General features: G+C 32.7%; 1 protein-coding gene across 47 annotated transcripts in view; it reads left to right on the forward strand.

Annotated features, from left to right (window-relative positions):
* The window catches only part of RIMS2 (regulating synaptic membrane exocytosis 2), a 718020-nt gene that overhangs the window by 476735 nt on the left and 222231 nt on the right, over positions 1 to 19054 (forward strand). For 21 of the 47 annotated variants that reach the window (XM_089336433.1, XM_051844697.3, XM_051844708.3 and 18 more), the window contains 2 exons: positions 2769 to 2948; positions 3845 to 3954. In XM_089336433.1, coding sequence (XP_089192559.1) covers positions 2769 to 2948; positions 3845 to 3954 — 290 coding nt within the window. Of the gene's footprint in view, positions 1 to 2768; positions 2949 to 3844; positions 3955 to 4769; positions 4803 to 19054 lie in introns of all 47 variants that reach the window. The other 26 variants (XM_089336449.1, XM_089336431.1, XM_089336432.1 and 23 more) reach the window with 3 other exon arrangements.

The raw sequence follows: 19054 nt of genomic DNA on the forward strand, positions 1-19054 counted from the left end.
TGGGGCAATTTATCATCCTCCAATATAATAATATTTTTGATTAATAGATATGTACTATGACTTCTGTGGCAAATATTTTATGTCCTACAATTCTTTAAATGTGAGAATAAATTTTAAAAAATATAAATTGTAGTTTAAAATGATAAACACATCATACAGTATGATGAAAAAGAAAATTATATACTTAAGTCATATAATTACTTTAAATTATTATATTATTAAAATATATCAACATATATTAGTTATTATTTAATTACCCTAAAATATTCATTTTTATATTTACATATATGTATAAAGTAAATATAATGTGTGTTTTTATTTCAGTTATTTAACTAATGCCCAGAAAATCTCTAGACATTCAAAATTTTTATTACACATGTAAACCTTCTGCTGTGGATTTAGGGAATACATTTCTTGCCCTAAACCTGACAGTAAAGTTCTTGTCTTTCAGAAATGCCAAAAAAATTTAAGATTTTAGCTTTATAAAGGAATTAAATAACTGATTTATAAATGAATTTACTTTTTTGAAGTCTATTTTTTAAGAAAAATAGTTGAATTTCCTTAAAATCTTTATAATATAAATATGGATTTTTCAATTTGTTGGCATATAGCTGTTTGTAGTAATTCCTGATGATTTGTGGTATCTGTTGTTACATCTCCTTTTTTATCTCTGATTTTATTGTTTTGGATTTTCTACACTCCCCCCTTTTTTTGGTTAGTTGGGCCAATAGTGTGGGCCAGTTTTGTTTATTTTTTCAAAAAGCCAGCTCTTCATTTCACTGATCTTTTGTATTGCTTTTTGGTTTCAATTTTGTTTATTCCTTCTCTAATTTTAATTACTTCTTTCCTCCTACTCATTTTGGGTTTGTTTGTTGTTTTTTCTAGGTCCTTGAGGTGAATTGATAGCTCATTTATTTGATGCTTTTCACCAAGTATATATTTTAAATGTTAAAAACAGTAATATCAAAGAAGTGAAACTGTATATGCTTATATTTTTGTCTTGAAAAATTCAGTGAAATCAAAATAAAGCAAATTTTGTAAAAATAAGTGAAATATTAGCCAAACATTCTATTAGAACAATCATAGATACTCTAAAAAATTTTACTTCCTATTATATAATGAGTGAACTTTATTAACTTATAATAAGACATTTAAAATTAAAGTTTGAAATTCATCCAAAATAGGTTTGAAGAAATTTAAGAAATTAATCTAAAAAATGACAGATGGGTAGATATTTAGATAGATAAATAGATGTCCCTTTGTTTCTGGTTATTTACTGTGATCATGATATATAAAATGTTACACTAAAAATCTGTAACAAAATATAATATTTCTTTCTAAAAAAATCTGTAGTTTTTCTGAAGCAAAATTAAATTAGCATTTTTATGCTATGAATTTACCTTTTCATTTCTCTCCTTGAATATTGTATATTTATTTACCTTTAAGTTCTGTTGCTTTGACATGTCTGGATATACTTTATATAAAAGTACTAAACCTGTCTTACAAAATCAATAACATATGGCATATGAACTTAAAAATATCTTAAAAGTATTCTAAATGTTAAATAATCACAAGATATGCAATAAAACTGATGTTCACTTTCAGAAGTCATATAATCTAATGTTCACTGGTCCAAAATTACATGTATGGTATCTAGTACATGACAGTGGAGATATGGTGTTCTCTTTTGCTTTTCATTTTAAATTGCCTGCATTTTTATTAAAAATAAAATTTAGAAATGTTATAGGTTATATTGAAATCTTTGATAATATAATCTTGGATGAGATTAATGCTTGCTTTAATATCTATAATAAGCATTTGCATTTTAGTAGATATATGTGTGGGGAGTGATAATTTTATTTGAAGGATACTTTGGCGATGTGTATTACCTTTGGGTTCTAAATCCAAAGATGGAGTTTTTAAAACTGTCTCAGAGTCTAAGATTCATGTCAGAAATTATTATTGATCACATTAAATATAAGAGCATTATGCTGGGCTCCAGGGACACAAAAATCAATATTGATAGGTTGCTTAAATTTAAGTATGTTCCTTGAATAAGGATAAGTTTTGATATTTAATTTACTTATGAACCAAGAGATCACATTGTTTCAACTTACTATTTCAATCAAACTCATTCTGACTTGTGTAGGTGGACATATCTACAGTGTGCTGAGACTGACCAATTAAACACATTTCTACAGAGTGGTTTTTGTTGTGGACCATGTTTAAATATGGCTAGGGAAGGCCACATTGCACTGTTGTCTTAGGACTTCACTTTAGTTCTTCTGTTTGAATGTTCACATGTTATCAGAGTACTATGATAGCACTGACAGCCCTCTGTGTTTTTGTTGATGCACTGATAAATGGCTTCAGGGGCTTGAGAATTGGGGCTTATATGGTTTTATTCACTCTTTTGAAAATGTTGGAAAAAGTCATTGAATTCTTTTACAATACTTTCCATACTTCAAACGTTCGTTTTAAGGAATTCGTTCTGCAAAACAGCTAATTTTGTTCATCTTTGTTCATAACTGAGCAACAACTTGTATTGTCCACACTGGGAATTGCTATTAAAACCAGACTTTGATTCCTTAGAAAAATCTCAAAAAGTTTAGTGAAAATTTGGTCAGTATATGTTGGGGGGAAGAAAAATTTTTACACAGTCAGTAATTTTTAAAAATGACCTTTTTCGAAGTCAGTCTGCTGCATCGTGACCAAGCAGCAGAGGGGCACTGCAGATCTACTGAGCTGCTTTCTGACTGACGTTTCAGGGATTGTGAAGCGGCAGATAGACAGCCCTATCACAGATCCAGATCAACCGAACAACGGCCTCTCCTTGAGCGGACCTCCACCCGCTCCAGATCCACTGAGCGTCCTGACACAAACCTCATGAGGTCGATGCCTTCATTAATGACTGGAAGATCTGCCCCTCCTTCACCTGCCTTATCGAGGTGAAAGACAAATCAATCAGACTAACTTCCCCTTTGCCCTGCCAGCACACCATTTTGTTTTCCCAACAGCTGACTGGTCTCTTCTATCATCTTTGGCTGATCACTAATAACAATCAATACTAACCTTTTCAATGTAAGCACACTATTTATATTCAGTGGATATAATAGTGTGTGGCTACCATTGTACTTTGTTTATTAAGTGTCCTGACTACATTTGTTTTGTGATTTCTCATTAATCGGGAGTCTTGAGTAAATCCCCTCATAATAATCATGTTCTTCTCCTCCAGAATGAGAAATTATTTGTGTCCATTAGACATCACTTTTCAAATAGTCATCACTATTGACTATGAGCAAAACTTGATTTTTTGTTTCTTTCTATCAATACTGATATCAAGTATGAAACATTTTCTTTGGCGGAATTTTGAATTATTCAGTTCAGGGTTTTATTTGGAGTTTATGAGTTAATTTCTAATAAAGGTATATGTAAAATAAGCCTGAGTAAAAATCTCTTTGGATTGAAGGAGGAAGGTCCGCATTAATAGCCTGAAATCTGGTAGAAAGAAATATAAAGTATTACCTGAGCTATGGAATCCCCTCTTGCTTTCTTATATAGAGATTACTAATTTATATTAGTAATTCCATTAGTTGTTCCATGGATATATCATAGGGTTTTGTGTGCATGTATGTGTGTGTATGCATATTACACAAACATTTAAGCATCTTTTGATATTTAAATAATCATTCAGATATCCATATTTTGTCCTACTTTCCTAACCTTTTAATCAGCAGCTAAACCTCTTTTAAAATTATACTTAAACAGATACCATATGAACCAAATATGTTAAACGTGTTAAATCCATTGCACTGAAAATGAATATTAATTGTGTATCTTGTAGGTCTCATCCTCGTACTGGGTCTGTCCAGACAAGCCCATCAAGTACTCCAGTGGCAGGACGAAGGGGCCGACAGCTTCCACAGCTCCCACCAAAGGGAACGCTGGAGAGAAGTAAGTTTTATTTCTAATTATGACATATAGGAAATACTCATGGAAGCTAAGGTGAATGATGATTTTCTTACAACTTTTCTGTTAGCTTTCTTCATTGGTTAATTGTATTTCTTGGCTGCATTTGATAGTAGTTTTATTTGTAAATATTACATATTTTACATTTTAAATTTATAATATTTGGAAATACAATAAGCTATCTTTATTGCTCTTGCACATTTTTCAAATTTGAATGCATTCATCTTAAAAGTAAACTAAATAGTCTTAAATATGCCTTTGATTGATATATTTTGCTACAACTAAGTTTATATGATTGTTGATAGTTACATAAAGTTTATTAGTAACTAGCCAAATCAATTTTCACACACTGCAAAGGACTGGTTAGCTGATGCACAACAATGGTGATCCTTCTCAAAACTGGAGTACAAGAAAAAGGTAATCATGAATATACAAAGAAAAATGCATGTTGTACTGATGTTTTTAATAATTTCAAATTTTTGCATTAAGAGCACTATTTCCTGAAACACACATGAACATATTTCCTAAACACCTATAAATTCTTTGATAAAGGACCTCTAAAAGCATGTATAATAAAATATCATAGTATTTAGCATTATTTGACAATTAATCCCTTTATTTGATAACTGGATGTGCTTTGCAAACATTTTTATATATATATATATATTTAAGTCACCATTTAGCTTTTCTTTGATAAATAATACATTCTATGCCTTTGTAAATTTCTGTTGTTTTTAACCCCTGTGCTTTGGTTCCTTTTGTTTGTTTGTTTTGTTTTGTTTTTATTTTGTTTTCCCTAGACAATGGAGTCAAGGAGATAGAACCTTATGAAGGTCTGTACATAAAGGAGGGTTTGTTTTGTGCTGACAGCCTTTTTGGGGGGCTATGTAAGCAAAAATAAACCCAACTGCAATTGATGTCCCTACATGGGGACTTTTAAATAATAAAATTATTTTGTTTCATGATTTCTGTTAAATTATTCAATTTTATTTTACTTAACAATTATACCAAGAAGTTGGATTTCTTTGATTCATTAAGGATGCAAAAAGTTCAACTTCTTTTAAATGACAAGATAAAATTTCCTCTTTATAAAATTTTTGATGCTCTTTTAAGAATTCTAGATTTTGAAGAAGACTTTTACCGAAGATGTCAATTGCAGTCTGTGTTTATGTCATTGAGGATGTACACATAGTCTAGTTTCATTTGTCATAATATATTTCATTTTGCATTTATGATGACCTTTTACTTATTAAGCTTGTTGAATTAGATAGTGATTGTGATTTGTATTTCCTACATTATTTTTCTTGTTGTAGCAAGAGTGCTTACGGTATATAAAAGTGAAATGTAAATAGCTTTATTATCAGACATGACATTATGACTTAAGAGAAAATATTAAGTTGTGATACACATTATGTCTTACATTTTTTAGGTCAATAAGATATCCTCTGCTCTTTATAGAATTTTGAAATTGACTTTAAAACTCAAAATTTGTTAACTTTTATTTACTGATGAATCTCCTTCAGATACAATAATATCTGGCACATTATAGGCCCTCAATAATTACTTGTTGACTGCATGAAATATTTATTTCAAAGCTGAAAAGCTATCTCAAATAGTTTACAGATTATCAGTAAAAACTATTGCCATGATATATATTTTTATACTAAAATTCATATTTCTTAACCTATTTGTAACAAATCTGTAAGTACATTGCTTGAGAGCAGCGGTACTTTCATTGCTTTATGAAGCTTGTTGTCATAAGTTATGTTCTTGTTTGTTTTATCTGAATGATTATCAACTTCTGCTTTTTTGTTCTTTTTTACTATTTACCATGATTTTCAATAACAATGCTACTGTAACTAATGTTCTATTATGCTGCCTAATAAAAAAGATTACAGTGGCATTCATTTGCATTGGATTGGGGCCATATAATTTTATATTATTTTATATAAGGAAATTCACAGGTATTTGTGGAATTTTTCATCTTTCCATGATTTTTAAGGGCAGAGTTTCAACATCATTCCATGACATTTGAAGTTAAATAGTTTGTCTTGAGTTTTAAAAATTCACTTTTGATATATTTTACAGTAGTAGTGTATAGAGTAGCCCCATTCTTTGCATTAATTAATAGTTTTCTAAAACTGACAATGATGCTGACACTGAAAGCTAGAACCGATGATATTTCTAAGGCATATAACATTCTATTTACTATTTGTCTTTTTTTGCCCTTTTGAATCGATTAAAAATGTTTTCCTTTAGTGTCTCTATTTTTGTTTTTCCAATTTTGTTTCAGAAAAGAGCCAAAGTCTCCTTTACCCTTTTGATATGAATTATATACTTTCTGTTTACTTCATTTTTCTTAAAAGTGTGAATTATTTTTTTAAACAGGATTTTCATGAATATTGACTTGGTGACTTAATTAGAAACATGATAGTGTAATTTTCATTGGTTTTAAAGGAAGTATATGACATCTCTTTTAGAGATCTTCTTACAATTAAACTTAAAGATACAATAACCCAAAATGGACTGTAAGCTTATGGTTTAAATCAAGTTATGATTAGATTTTCTTCTAAATATTGATTGTCAAATTATAATTTAATGACTTGAAATATTCATAATCCTCTTAAATAGCTAATAATATGATTTGGGTTAATTATTTGTCATTTAGTCCATTTAAAAAGTTAATTTAAAACTTTACATATTTGGTTCTGATTGTGGTATCATATTTAGTCATTTTTCAGTTCAGAGAACCAGAGATATTTTATTTTTCCCTAATTTTGATGTACTGTCATTTAATGACAGTAAAATAGATTTTCTGTAGAAGAAAAGTTATAAAACATAATATATATACCAATAATATACCATTTATAGAAAAAGTATTTGCCTACTGTACTCTGTTATCTGCGTATTGTAAGTATTTCAGAGTTCACTGTTCATGTTTTACAGTTAAAAGCAGACAATGTGATAATAGTAAGCCTACTTGTCTTTCTATAACATCAGAAACATTAAAAATAACCTGTTGTTCTCCTTATAATCACACATTATATAATTATGAATAATTTAGAGTTTTTTCTTTGTTTTGTTTCATTTAACAATAAGAAATATACCTATCTGGTTTTATGTTTTTTCTTTATTTTTGCTCCTGCAAATGCAGAGGTTAATGAAGAAACTGGGCATGTGGAAGAGCAGGGGGAAGTGCAGGGAGAAGAGGTCAAGGCAGGTCTGTTTGACAACGAATGTGTCTGAAAGAAATCAGTAAATGTTTCACAAGTGTGAGTTTTAAATTTCCCATAAGACTTTGGGCTCCAAATTTGTAAATGAACAAAAAGCTGAGATTGTTTTTAGTTTTGATTTTAAAAAAAATTTCCTAATTTTATTAGGAAGAGATATTACACAGGCTACCTCAATAACTTTTTAGGAGATTCCATTTATCCAACTGGTAGAATAGTTAGTTCTCTTTATGTTTAAATCAAACATGGACCTAAGACCAAGATGTTAGTCTATCATTTACCCTAGCTCGCCATTCAGTTTATTTATTTATTCAAAATATTTATTGAGCACATACTAGAAAAGTATATTTCAGCATATACCATACTTAGTAAAAGTTTATTGAAGCTCTAATACTTTCTCAAGGATTTTGAATCTACATAAATTATAAATATTGTAGAACAGAATATAAATCCCATTCAGGCTTCTAGAGACCATAATCATTTTTCCCATTATATTTTCTCCTAAAGTAAGAAAAATTAACTTTTTTGTCCTGGCTCTTCTCTTCATTCTGGCTCAGTGTTATTCCAACATTTATTGATAGTCATGGTTTCTCTCCATGGTCTTCTAAATGATACACATATCCTTCATTTCTGGTGGTTTAAAAATTCCTATATATTGACATATCATAATTTTTGCTACTTTGTCATCACGAAAAGATTTTAAAACCTAAACAGTATATAATCAATAAATATAGTTATATACTTTTCAGCAAAATTTCACTATTAGAAACTCAGCATTTAATCTGTAGGTTAAAAAAATTTCTAAAATTATTTAAACAGTGTAGAATGATTTGAAATCTAATTTTACTTTATGTTTAACCGATCATTTTTATTTAGAAATAGTAGAAAGTACTTTGATTTTTTTCTGTCATTATTATGGGAAAGCAATGCCTTTATGTATATTGTGTATGAGATATATTTCCTTGGATGGATTGTTTCAGTGGAGTTTCTAGTTTTTAAAACTGAAACAGTTTCAAGTGTAATTGCTATTTATCAGTAACTTTTTAGTGTCATAAAGATGAGAAAAATCATCAGAGTGATAATGGAAACAAAGACAAGTTTTGTTGCAAGGTTTATAGAAATGTGTGTCTATCTCTGTTCTGAATAAGTCTTTTCACTATGAGAATTTCACATAACTGACATTTTCCTGGCATGATATTGGAATGACATTTTAATGGGATATTCTAAGAATGAATTTCATTTTTATTTAGCTGAGCAATTAATGTTTTCCTATTTACCCATTCCTTTATATTTTATACTAGTCTATACAACTGCTTTAACCTTTTATGCTGTTCATGAGTTATCTTCTATGATAAAGTCATTTTTCAGGATAGAATTAGTTTGGGAATTTCAGCAATAGTTAATATCACTTTTAATAATTTTAAGCTTCAACAAGGAAGCTTACTTGTGAACTAGTTTTTTCACCTGTGTTTTGGTATCAAAATTACTGAATTAGGAAATTGCACTGATCTTAAATTAGCATTACTTTTGGTTCTATTACTTACTTTTCCTATAGGATAAGAAATGTATACTTTATGCTTGTGTTTATTAGTGTGGAGTGTCATTTTAGTGCATGGATTTGTTTCCTTAGCATGTGCTTTCATTGTTCTGGTGTGCTTGGATTTTGAGTTGTTAATGTTCATTATTAATCATTATTGTCTATTTTCAATATTGTAAAGACAATGAGGGAGAAACACGAAGCCCTCCCAATAATGGGAAAAAAGGCAAGTCTAAAATGAAGTTCATAGTGCCCTTCTAATATTAGACATTCCATTTTTACATTTGTAGTGTGTGTGTGACTATGCTTTCTATAATAAGTTCAAGTGATAGTGCAAATTTAACTTTTCAAATTTTTTAAATATCTGATACTTATTTCTGAACATGAACTCCTTCATCAACACTTACCTTAGTGAACGTGGTACAATCTTATCTTAAAAACATATGGCATGGAAATCAGAAGAGTTGCTTTATTGATTATATTAAAGGGTAAAATTCTGAGGGAAATAATGGTGATATATAATGCATTTAGAAAAAACACTCAGATATTTTTGAATCCAAGAATTATTTTAAAATTGAATTATTCAAAAGTATTTCAAAATAGGATTTTAAAGTAGAAAATGGAACAAACTTAATTCTGAATCTAACCATAATATTAAAATAATATATACATTTATGGTATTTGTAGATTTTTCACAGTTTTATACACATGAAGTAATATATTGTATAGACAAATAAAAAGGTGATTAATTTTAGTACTTAGAATTTATTTCCCTGTAATTATTAGTAACTTATTTCTGTTAACCCCACAACTAAAATCTATTAAAATAGTAGGATTGGGTATATGTTACAGTAATTGATATTCAAATATGAGTATGCATATTAATTTAGTATGCTATCATTAAAATTATTATGTAAAAATTAAATTTTTTTATTTCATACTATGTAGCCCTTGTTATTGCACCAAATTAATAAATGGATAATTTTATTCGACATTAATTCAGTTGAAATGGCCTTTAATATTGGTTATATTCTTTTGTGTCTTTATTTTTCTTAAATTATGTCTAAAATGTAAATGTAAGATTGCAATAACATTAAAGTTTATAATTTCTCCTGCAGGATCTTATTTACTTACTAATGCATATACTAGCATATTACTTAACAGGTGAAAATAATTTAATTAAATATAAATAAATGTTATAAAACATTCTCTATCAATTTAAATAAGCTTTCAATTTGTACTTAGATATTTGTGATTTTTATCTATTTTTAATCTCTTTACTTAGTAACTATGATTTGAAATTTTTATATGAAATTTTTATAAGTATGTGTCAGTTATTAGAATGCAAAATGTTTGAAGAAAATTTAATACTATATTTTACTTACAAACATTACATACACAGTACCTGTGAAGATACTGTGCTAAAGATTTTAGGTAACTGAGGAGGTACTCTCAGTGGAGTTCTGTTGTATTTTCCTTTCCTCTAGCTGGCCCTGGTAAATCTTCTACCTCTGCTGTTCCAGCTCTTGTGATTTCCTTTGATCTCGTCTATATCGTTTTCTGCTGGCCATGACTCTTGGAACCTCAGTTACCCATACTCATTGTAAACTAATTTCTTTTTTATCACTTACATGAAAAAAACCACTGTAGTTATATAGACCAGTCCTACCTATGGTGCAGGTGAGCCTAGAAAGAAATCAATGAATAAAAATTTGAGTGATGAGAACTCTGAGTATATATTACATATGCTAATTCTCATTTTTTATTTTGATTAGCATTTTGATCTTTTGATCATTTAACTATAATTAAGATCTAGTATAGTTTTTCCTTTTGCTGTTTTCTTTTGGGAGACTGGCTTTCAATTTATTTTGAGTATCACACTAAAGTTCGTGAATAAGTATAAGGTAGGAGGTTGTTTTTGAATTGGATAAAGCATATTTGATGGTCAGAGGATATGACAGAGGTGAGTAAATAAAGAAGACAGTTCTATTCTACATCTTACTGAGCAGTATCCACAAAATAATTTTGGAATGGACACATCATCCCTTGCCCTTCAGTTATTGAGATATGTGATCCATTAATCCTATTGACAAATATTTGGTACATGGAATTGATTGTTAACTTCTCATTTACCCAAGCTAGTCCCTTTTGTACATTAGCTTTTCACTCTTCCAATAAAACGAAATGAGATTGTGCTTATTCCATGTGACATATTGCTCTGCAGAGGCAGAGAGAGAGAGAGAGAGAGACAGAGAGAGAGAAAGTCTTCCATCTGCTGATTCACTACCCAAATGGCTGCAACAGCCGAAGCTTGGGCTGATCTGAGGCTGGGAGCCAGGAGCCTCTTCTGGATCTCCCACACAGGTGCAGGGGCCCAAGGACTTGTGCCATCTGCCACTGCTTTCCCAGGCCATGGCAGGGAATGGGATCAGAAGTGGAGCAGCCTGGTTGGGAACCGGCATCCACATGGGATGCCAACACTGCAGGTGGCGGCTTTAACCACTATGCCACAGTGCCGGCCCCTATTGCTGTAATTTAAAATTCAATAACAATTGGTGGTTTTCTTTTTTCTTTTTTTTTTTTTTTATTTTATTTGACAGGTAGAGTTATAGACAGTGAGAGACAGAGAGAAAGGTCCTCCTTCCATTGGAAGAAGTGAACTTCCATTGTTTCACTACCCAAAAGGTTGCCAATTGGTGGTTTTCTACTGTCCATATTTTAATGTGTTCTTTCTTTTCTTTCTACAAATAATGTTCAAGTACCTACCATATTCTATTCTGGGCACTGAAGATTCTATTATTCATATAAAACAAGACCCTTGTCTCCATCCTTCTTAGATTTATTGGTGGAGGCAAAGAATAAATAAAATAGTAAAATGACTTCAGATAATTGCAAATATAATGAACAAATAAATCAAAGTAAAGGGACATATAGTGTCCTATATAGTCAATTATTTGTTATAGTATATTTGGAGAGTTAATTCTGTTGAGGTAACATCTGAATATAGACCTGATTAAAGCAACAGTGAAGGTGAGACACCAAGTATCAAGCCCGGGTAATGGAAGTGAGCTTACTTGTTGGAGGAACAGTGTTCGGTAGGCAGTGGTCAGAAAGGTAACTGGAGCTAGAGAAGGGGATTCATATATGACCTTACAGATTGTTATTATGATTTCGGTTTGGTTGACTGGTTGTTGATTCAAGTGGGGAGTTAGTGATTGAAGTGATACAGTACTACTTTTTGGATTTTTAAAAATAAGAGCAATTTAATTGCTATGTTGAGAATAACTTGAATAAAGAATGAAAATAGGGAGAATTGTTAGGAGGCTTTTGTAATAATAACCTAGGAAACATGTGATGGTGGCTTAGACTGGAGTGTTAAGAATAGATAGATTCTGGATAAATATTGAAAATAGAGCCAAATGATTTCTTGACAAATTGAAATAAAATTAGAGCTTAATTTATAACATCTAAGTTTTTGGCCTGAGTAAGTGGAAAAAAGTGAAATATCCATTACAGGGAAGAATTTGCAAAGAATAGACTTAAGTAGTGTATCGAGTGCTTGGTTTTGGATCTAAGTTAGAGATGCTGTTAAACATCCAGTCAACATGTCATATATGGTCTTTCTTTTAAAAAGATTTATTTATTTATTTATTTGAAAGTCAGAGTTACAGAGAGAGAAAAGGAGAGGCAGAGAGACAGAGAAGTCTTCCATCCGCTGGTTCATTCCCCAGTTGGCTTTAAAGGCTGGAAGTATGGAATCTGGAGCCAGGAGCCAGGAATTTCTGAGTCTCCCATGCAGGTGCAGGGACCCAAGGACTTGGGCCAGATTCCACTGCTTTCCCAGGCTATAGCAGAGAGTGAATTGGAAGAGGAGCAGCCAGGACTTGAACTGGCGCCCATATGGGATGCCCGCACTGCAGGCAGCGGCTTTACCCACTACGCCACAGTGCTGACCCCTAGACAGTCTTAAATATGTTCTTTTCTTCCGTTTGGATATTTGGACTGTAGCTGTAAATTTGGGAGTCATAAAGGGGCTATTTAAAACCATGAAACTGGTTGAGATCATCAAGAGAACAAGTTTGGGTAACCAAAAGGAGAGCTACAAGGAATGTGAAGAGAATCATTGATAGTTGGGAGCTGGGTAGGAAAAGCAAGGAGACTGAGAAGGTGGAAAGATGGGGCAAGGAAACAGTGGCATGTGGTGCCTTTAATACAAGTTAAGTGGGAACTTGAAGGAGAAGAGTATTTTCTAGGGTGTGAAAAATCACCAGATTGACCAGGTCACCTAGGAAATCATAAGTCCTAATGTTGGCCTTTATTTTGACTAAGTAGGTGCTAAAAGGGCAACTAGTGTGATTCAAAAGAAGAGCAGAGACATGGAGACAGAAGTTGCTGCTATAAAGGAAAGAACAGAAAAAATATCTGGAACTGAGGGAAGACCAAAGGGACACAGAATACATGAAAAATATGTGGGAAACTTAGTGTTCACTCTTTGTCTTCTGAATTAAGATCTGCCACTTTGCTGTGTGACACCATCTAGCTCTGAGCCTATCACTGTTCTGTAGCACAGCTGCTGGATTTAGATCCAAAGACTTTGAGATTTGGAACTGACCTTAAAAATCTTAGTAAAACCGCTTTCATTTCCAAATAAAGGAGCACAATTCTAGAGATAGTTGGCTCTCTTCAATACAAGTAGTATCAGATTTCTAATCTAGACTGTCAGTCTCATGCAGTTGGCTGTATACCATGCCCCTGTGGATGAAGGTTTTTTTTTTTTCAGCACATTGGCTGCAACCATTTGCTTTGTTTTAGACATTAGCTGAAGATTTGCTTCCATTTAAAATCTGTATCTGCTGTTTTCAGTGTGTTTTATTTGTAGGCATTGAGGGTGCAAAGTTGTTCCCTAGCTTTGTGGAAACCCTTCCCCAAAATGAATAGTAGTAGAATAACAAGTGAAATATAGCTGGAAAAATTAGATTGTAATTTATGTACAGTCTGTTTTATTGGAATACATCTTCAAGGTCAATCTTATAAAGAAAAGGTAAACTTTAAAGGGTTCTGAGTAGGTTTTTTGCCCAAAATTCATCTATTGCTTGTCATTGTACTTGATATTCTGTTTACGGGCTTATTTAAATAATACAATGCTTTGAGATTTCATAGAACACTGGGATGTAAACATTCCTGAAAGGAGCGCCCCAAGCTGTTATTACAAAGAAAGAAAGTGAGTCAAGAGGACTATAGCAGAGTACTTGGTACAAATGTCAAACTCTGTCCATTGTAAATAATAGTACTTGCTGTGTAGATATGCTATAAATTTAGTTTCTTAAATCATTTAGTATGTTTAAATTGCTTAAACTAACACTTGTCATGTAATAATTACTATATATGTGTTGTTATTACTATAATTTCTTTGTGAATAATGCTATTATTTTTAGTTTCAGATTTAAAGTTAATCAAACCTGTTACGACCCAATTTATATATATATACATATAATTTTTATATATATATATATATATATTACATAGTCTAGTAGTTTTTGCAAATTAGTTTTCCTGGGGGGCTATTCTTTGTTTATTTTTTATTTTATTTTTTTTGGCAGGCAGAGTTAGATAGAGAGAGGGAGAGAAAGGTCTTCCTTTTCTGTTGGTTCACCCCCCAAATGGCCGCTACGGCCAGCGCTCTGTGTCCAGCATGCTGTGCTGATCTGAAGCCAGGAGCCAGGTACTTCCTCCTGGTCTCCCATGTGGGTGCGGGGCCCAAGCACTTGGGCCATCCTCCACTGCCTTCCCAGGCCACAGCAGAGAGCTGGAGTGGAAGAGGAGCAACCAAGACAGAATTCGGCGCCCCAACCGGGACTAGAACCCGGGGTGCTGGCATCGCAGGCAGAGGATTAGCCAAGTGAGCCATGGTGCCAGCCACTGGGGAGCTATTCTTGATTAAATTATTAGCATAAGAAAGAAGAGCAGAATAGAAATAGGGTTGGTTTGTATCATTAGTTAATGTATAATTTTTAATCCATTTATACAGGTTTCAATGAATGTGTAAAAAATCAGTAAAATGTTTCTAATACTTTTCTCCAAGTCAGAGCACTGTTAAATTCACTAGGACTTTTTACATTTTATAGTGTTTAAAAAAATTCCATTGGAAGCCAATGGGTGTTCAATTCTACTACTAAGCTTATGATTTTGACTAGTCTTTTAATTTTTGTGGTCTCAGTTTCCAATTCTGTAAAATAATAATTAATAATAATAAAGATTTTAACAGAAACTAAGTTTTCCTAGAGATGTGGCTGACAATTTCTGAAGTCCCAAGGATTCTTGTTTCTAATTTATTGTTTATGTTGCTATTATTCTTTGTTAATCTCATTTAGTTTTGAAATCAGCAGATATACTCCTCTAATTGCCTATTAGTGTTTAATTAAACCAAAATTATAGAATAAACCCTACCTACTACTATTAAAAAGTTAAGATTCCTAAAGATACATGATGATATAGAAAAAAAGGTATTTGTTTTGTTTCTTAGATGTGTGGCCCTCAATGTGTAGTTACCTACTTTATTTCAAGTACAGATAACATTATAGATATGAAAGGAAAGAAAGATAGTGAGGGGAAATAAAAGGCAAAAAGCAAAAAACAACCAGTCAACCAAACCAACCAACCAACCAACCAAAAAAAGGTCATGGGATACCAAAAGTAATTAAGTAATTTTTAAAAAAGATTATTTATTTTATTTGAGAGGTAGAGTTATAAACAGTGAGAGGGAGAAAGACAGAGAGAAAGGTCTTCCATTTGCTGGTTCACTCCCCAAATGGCTGCAACAGCTGGAGCTGTGCCAATCTGAAGCCAGGAACCAGGTGCTTCTTCCTGGTCTCCCATGTGGGTACGGGCCCAAGGATTTGGGCCATCCTCCACTGCTTCCCCAGGCCACAGCAGAGAGCTGGATCAGAAGAGGAGCCGCCTGCAGTGCTGCAGGCTGAGGATTAACCTATTGTGCCACGGTGCTGGCCCCTTAAGTAGTTTTGACAGTCTTTATATTAGATTCTTATTTCTGCATTTATTCCAGAAATCGTATACCATGTAGGGTGAAAAGTTTAGAAAAGGATGTAGGATCTTGACTTTATTTTGCTGCCTTTCTGTATTTTTATTAATGTTTTCAAAGAAAATAGACTATGTGCCTATGTCAATTTTTAAATTTGATTAATATCTAGATGGGAACATATTTTATAGTGGAATTTGTATGTTTCTGAATACTTAATTCTTCCAAATTTAGATAAATGATTATGTGTCCAAAATTAGTATGAAGGAGTTTTAAGTATATTTTAACATATATATATGTGAGTTTAACATGGTTTGAGCAGGTGGACAGTCAATTACATTTGTATTAGAAGTAGCTTGGTGATACTAGGCTGGATGGCCTTGATGAAGAGATGGGGGGCACGTGACTATTTTTTTTTTTTTTTTTTTTTTTGACAGGCAGAGTGGACAGTGAGAGAGAGAGACAGAGAGAGAAAGGTCTTCCTTTGCCGTTGGTTCACCCTCCAATGGCCGCCGCTGCAGCCGGCGCACCGCACTGATCCGATGGCAGGAGCCAGGAGCCAGGTGCTTTTCCTGGTCTCCCATGGGGTGCAGGGCCCAAGCACTTGGGCCATTCTCCACTGCACTCCCTGGCCATAGCAGAGAGCTGGCCTGGAAGAGGGGCAACCGGGATAGAATCCGGCGCCCCGACCGGGACTAGAACCCGGTGTGCCGGCACCGCAAGGTGGAGGATTAGCCTATTGAGCCACGGCGCCGGCGGGCACGTGACTATTTAAGGAATTTTGCTAGTCTAGTTATTTGATGACCTGAGCTAGAGCAGAGGCTAGAATAAAGAGAAAGGAATACATTGAAGATTCCTCTCCCCGTTCATAATTCACAATCCTAAATGAGTAAGTCTTAGAAGTTAAGTACAAATTATCTCTGATTACTCCTAGAGATTGGTTCTATCAGTATTTTCAGTTTATGACTGTTGAATCTGTGGAGGTGGAACCTGTGAGTACAGAGGGCTGAATGTATTTGTAAATGGTATTTCCTAATTTGCTTACCCAACCATTCCCTTTTTTTTTTCACTTCTCTTCCCTCTTCCCTTTCTCTTTACTTTACTTGTCTTCCCCTTTTTGCTCATCTTATTTCTTCTATACATCCAGAGTCTCAAATAATAATCAGATTTAGGAAAGACATCTTTCTATCTCATACCTTTCTACAAACTTAAGCTATTGTTCAAGGCCATAATGTTGTTAACTTCCTAAATACAATCATAAAACTATTTTCCTGTCTTTGTTGTTGAGAATAATTAATCTTAAGAAAGTAATATGGTACAGGACACAGGTTTTGGGACTTTGGCTCAGGGCCAGTTATCATGTGCCAACTTTGTGACTCTTGGTCTTTAACCTAAATTATCATTTGAGAAAAAGAAATCTTAGGATATTTCTCTCACTGTAAGTATGCTACTTTGAGAATCCAGTACGAAAATACATGGGAAATTGCTTGTAGACTAAGGCAGCTTATTTAAAAAACTTTTTTTTTAAATTATTTATTTGTTTTTAATTTTATTTGAAATGTAGAAAGACAGAGAATGATAATGAGAGACCTCCCATCCACTAGTTAACTCCCCAAAAGCCCACAACAGCCCAGGTGGGGCTGGGCTAAAGCCAGAAGCCAGGCATTATTAAAAGTCTCCCATATGAATGATAGGAACCCAAGTACATTAGCCATCATCTACTGCCTCCCAGGGTGTACCTTAGAAGGAAGCTGAAGTGCAAGTGGAGCCAACACTTGAACCCGGCACTCCAATATGGGATGTGGGCATCCCAAGTGGTAGGTTAAATATCATGCCAAATGCCTTCCCCACTATTCATTGTTTATTCTTATTAATTAACTTTTTATACTCTCATCAGTAACCACCATTATAGATCCTTTCTGTGTCTTCTGGCATCAAACATTATACTACATATGAAAAATTAAATTGGAACACATAAAATTTAATCAATATGATCTTCCTGATTTAGGAACTTGGTCTCTTTAAACCATAGTATTGACATAGGATTAGCTACTTGACTAAGGAAAGCTAGCCAGAATATGTTTACTTTGTAAATATCGAGTTTCCTAAATATAACTGACAGAGAAACCACCTCATACTTAAGCCTTTGTAAATATAATCACTCTTCAAATTATCTAATATTTATTCATGTAACAAATTCATCATTTAACTTGCCCATTTATAAATTTAAGATGATATGAACATAGTGATAATTATGGAATTTCAGATTTTAAGGACTATTTCTATGTATTTTATTGAATTTTAAAACATTATATTTCAATTATATATCATTTTAGTTATGACATTTAAGAAAATTACGCTTGCAATGAAATATTTACTCAGTTAAATTTAAAATACTCATTAAAATATGGAAAAAATATTCTAGAACAAAAATTTTAGGTAGTAAAAAATTATCATATATTCTTTCAAAGCTAAAATGGACAATTAAATTATATTGTGCATCTATAATTTTCACTTTTTATCTTCTGATAATAAGCATACAATGTGTGGTCTAGCTTTATATTTAAATTTCAATTTTTAAGTCTATTATCTGTCATAAAAGAAGATGTTTTTCAATAGTTACCATAAAATTCTTACTTTTTAAAAAAAGATTTATTTTTTATTTATTTGAATGGCAGAGTTAGAGACAGAGAGAGAGAGAGAGAAAGATAGAGGGAAAGAGGTCTTCCATCACTGGTTCACTCCTCAAATAACTGCAACAGGTTGGACTGGGCCAGGCTGAAGCTAGGAGATTCTTCCGGGTTTCCTACATGAGTGCAGAGGCCCAAGCACTTGGGACATCTTCCACTGCTTCTCCTTCTGTATTTAGTAGGGAGTCAGATCAGAAGTGGAGCACAGGCACTCATAAGGGATGTCAACATTGTAGGCAACATTTCAGCCTGTTGTGTCACATGCCCGCCCCCATATGAAGAGCAACTTTGTAACTTTTGAGCTGGAAATGTCCTTAGGAACGCTCAAGACCAACATCCTCACATCACGTACAGGAAATCCAGAAGCCAGACAGGTTAGGAAAGTTGTCCAATGTTGTCCATGTAGTGAATGCCAGAAATGTTTCTACACCCAGCTTTCTTGTTTTAGTCCATTGACATATCTATTACCTCTTACGTCAATCATTGATAGTCTTGATATTGTACTTTCATTGTTATAATGGCTGGTATATGTAAATGTATGGTTATTGGTATTTTTGTGTTACTGGATAGAATAGCTTTCAGACAAATAATT

Source organism: Oryctolagus cuniculus, chromosome 6 (assembly GCF_051225735.1).
Source record: "Oryctolagus cuniculus isolate XC-2025 breed Fujian yellow rabbit chromosome 6, ASM5122573v1, whole genome shotgun sequence".
Lineage (NCBI taxonomy): Eukaryota > Metazoa > Chordata > Mammalia > Lagomorpha > Leporidae > Oryctolagus > Oryctolagus cuniculus.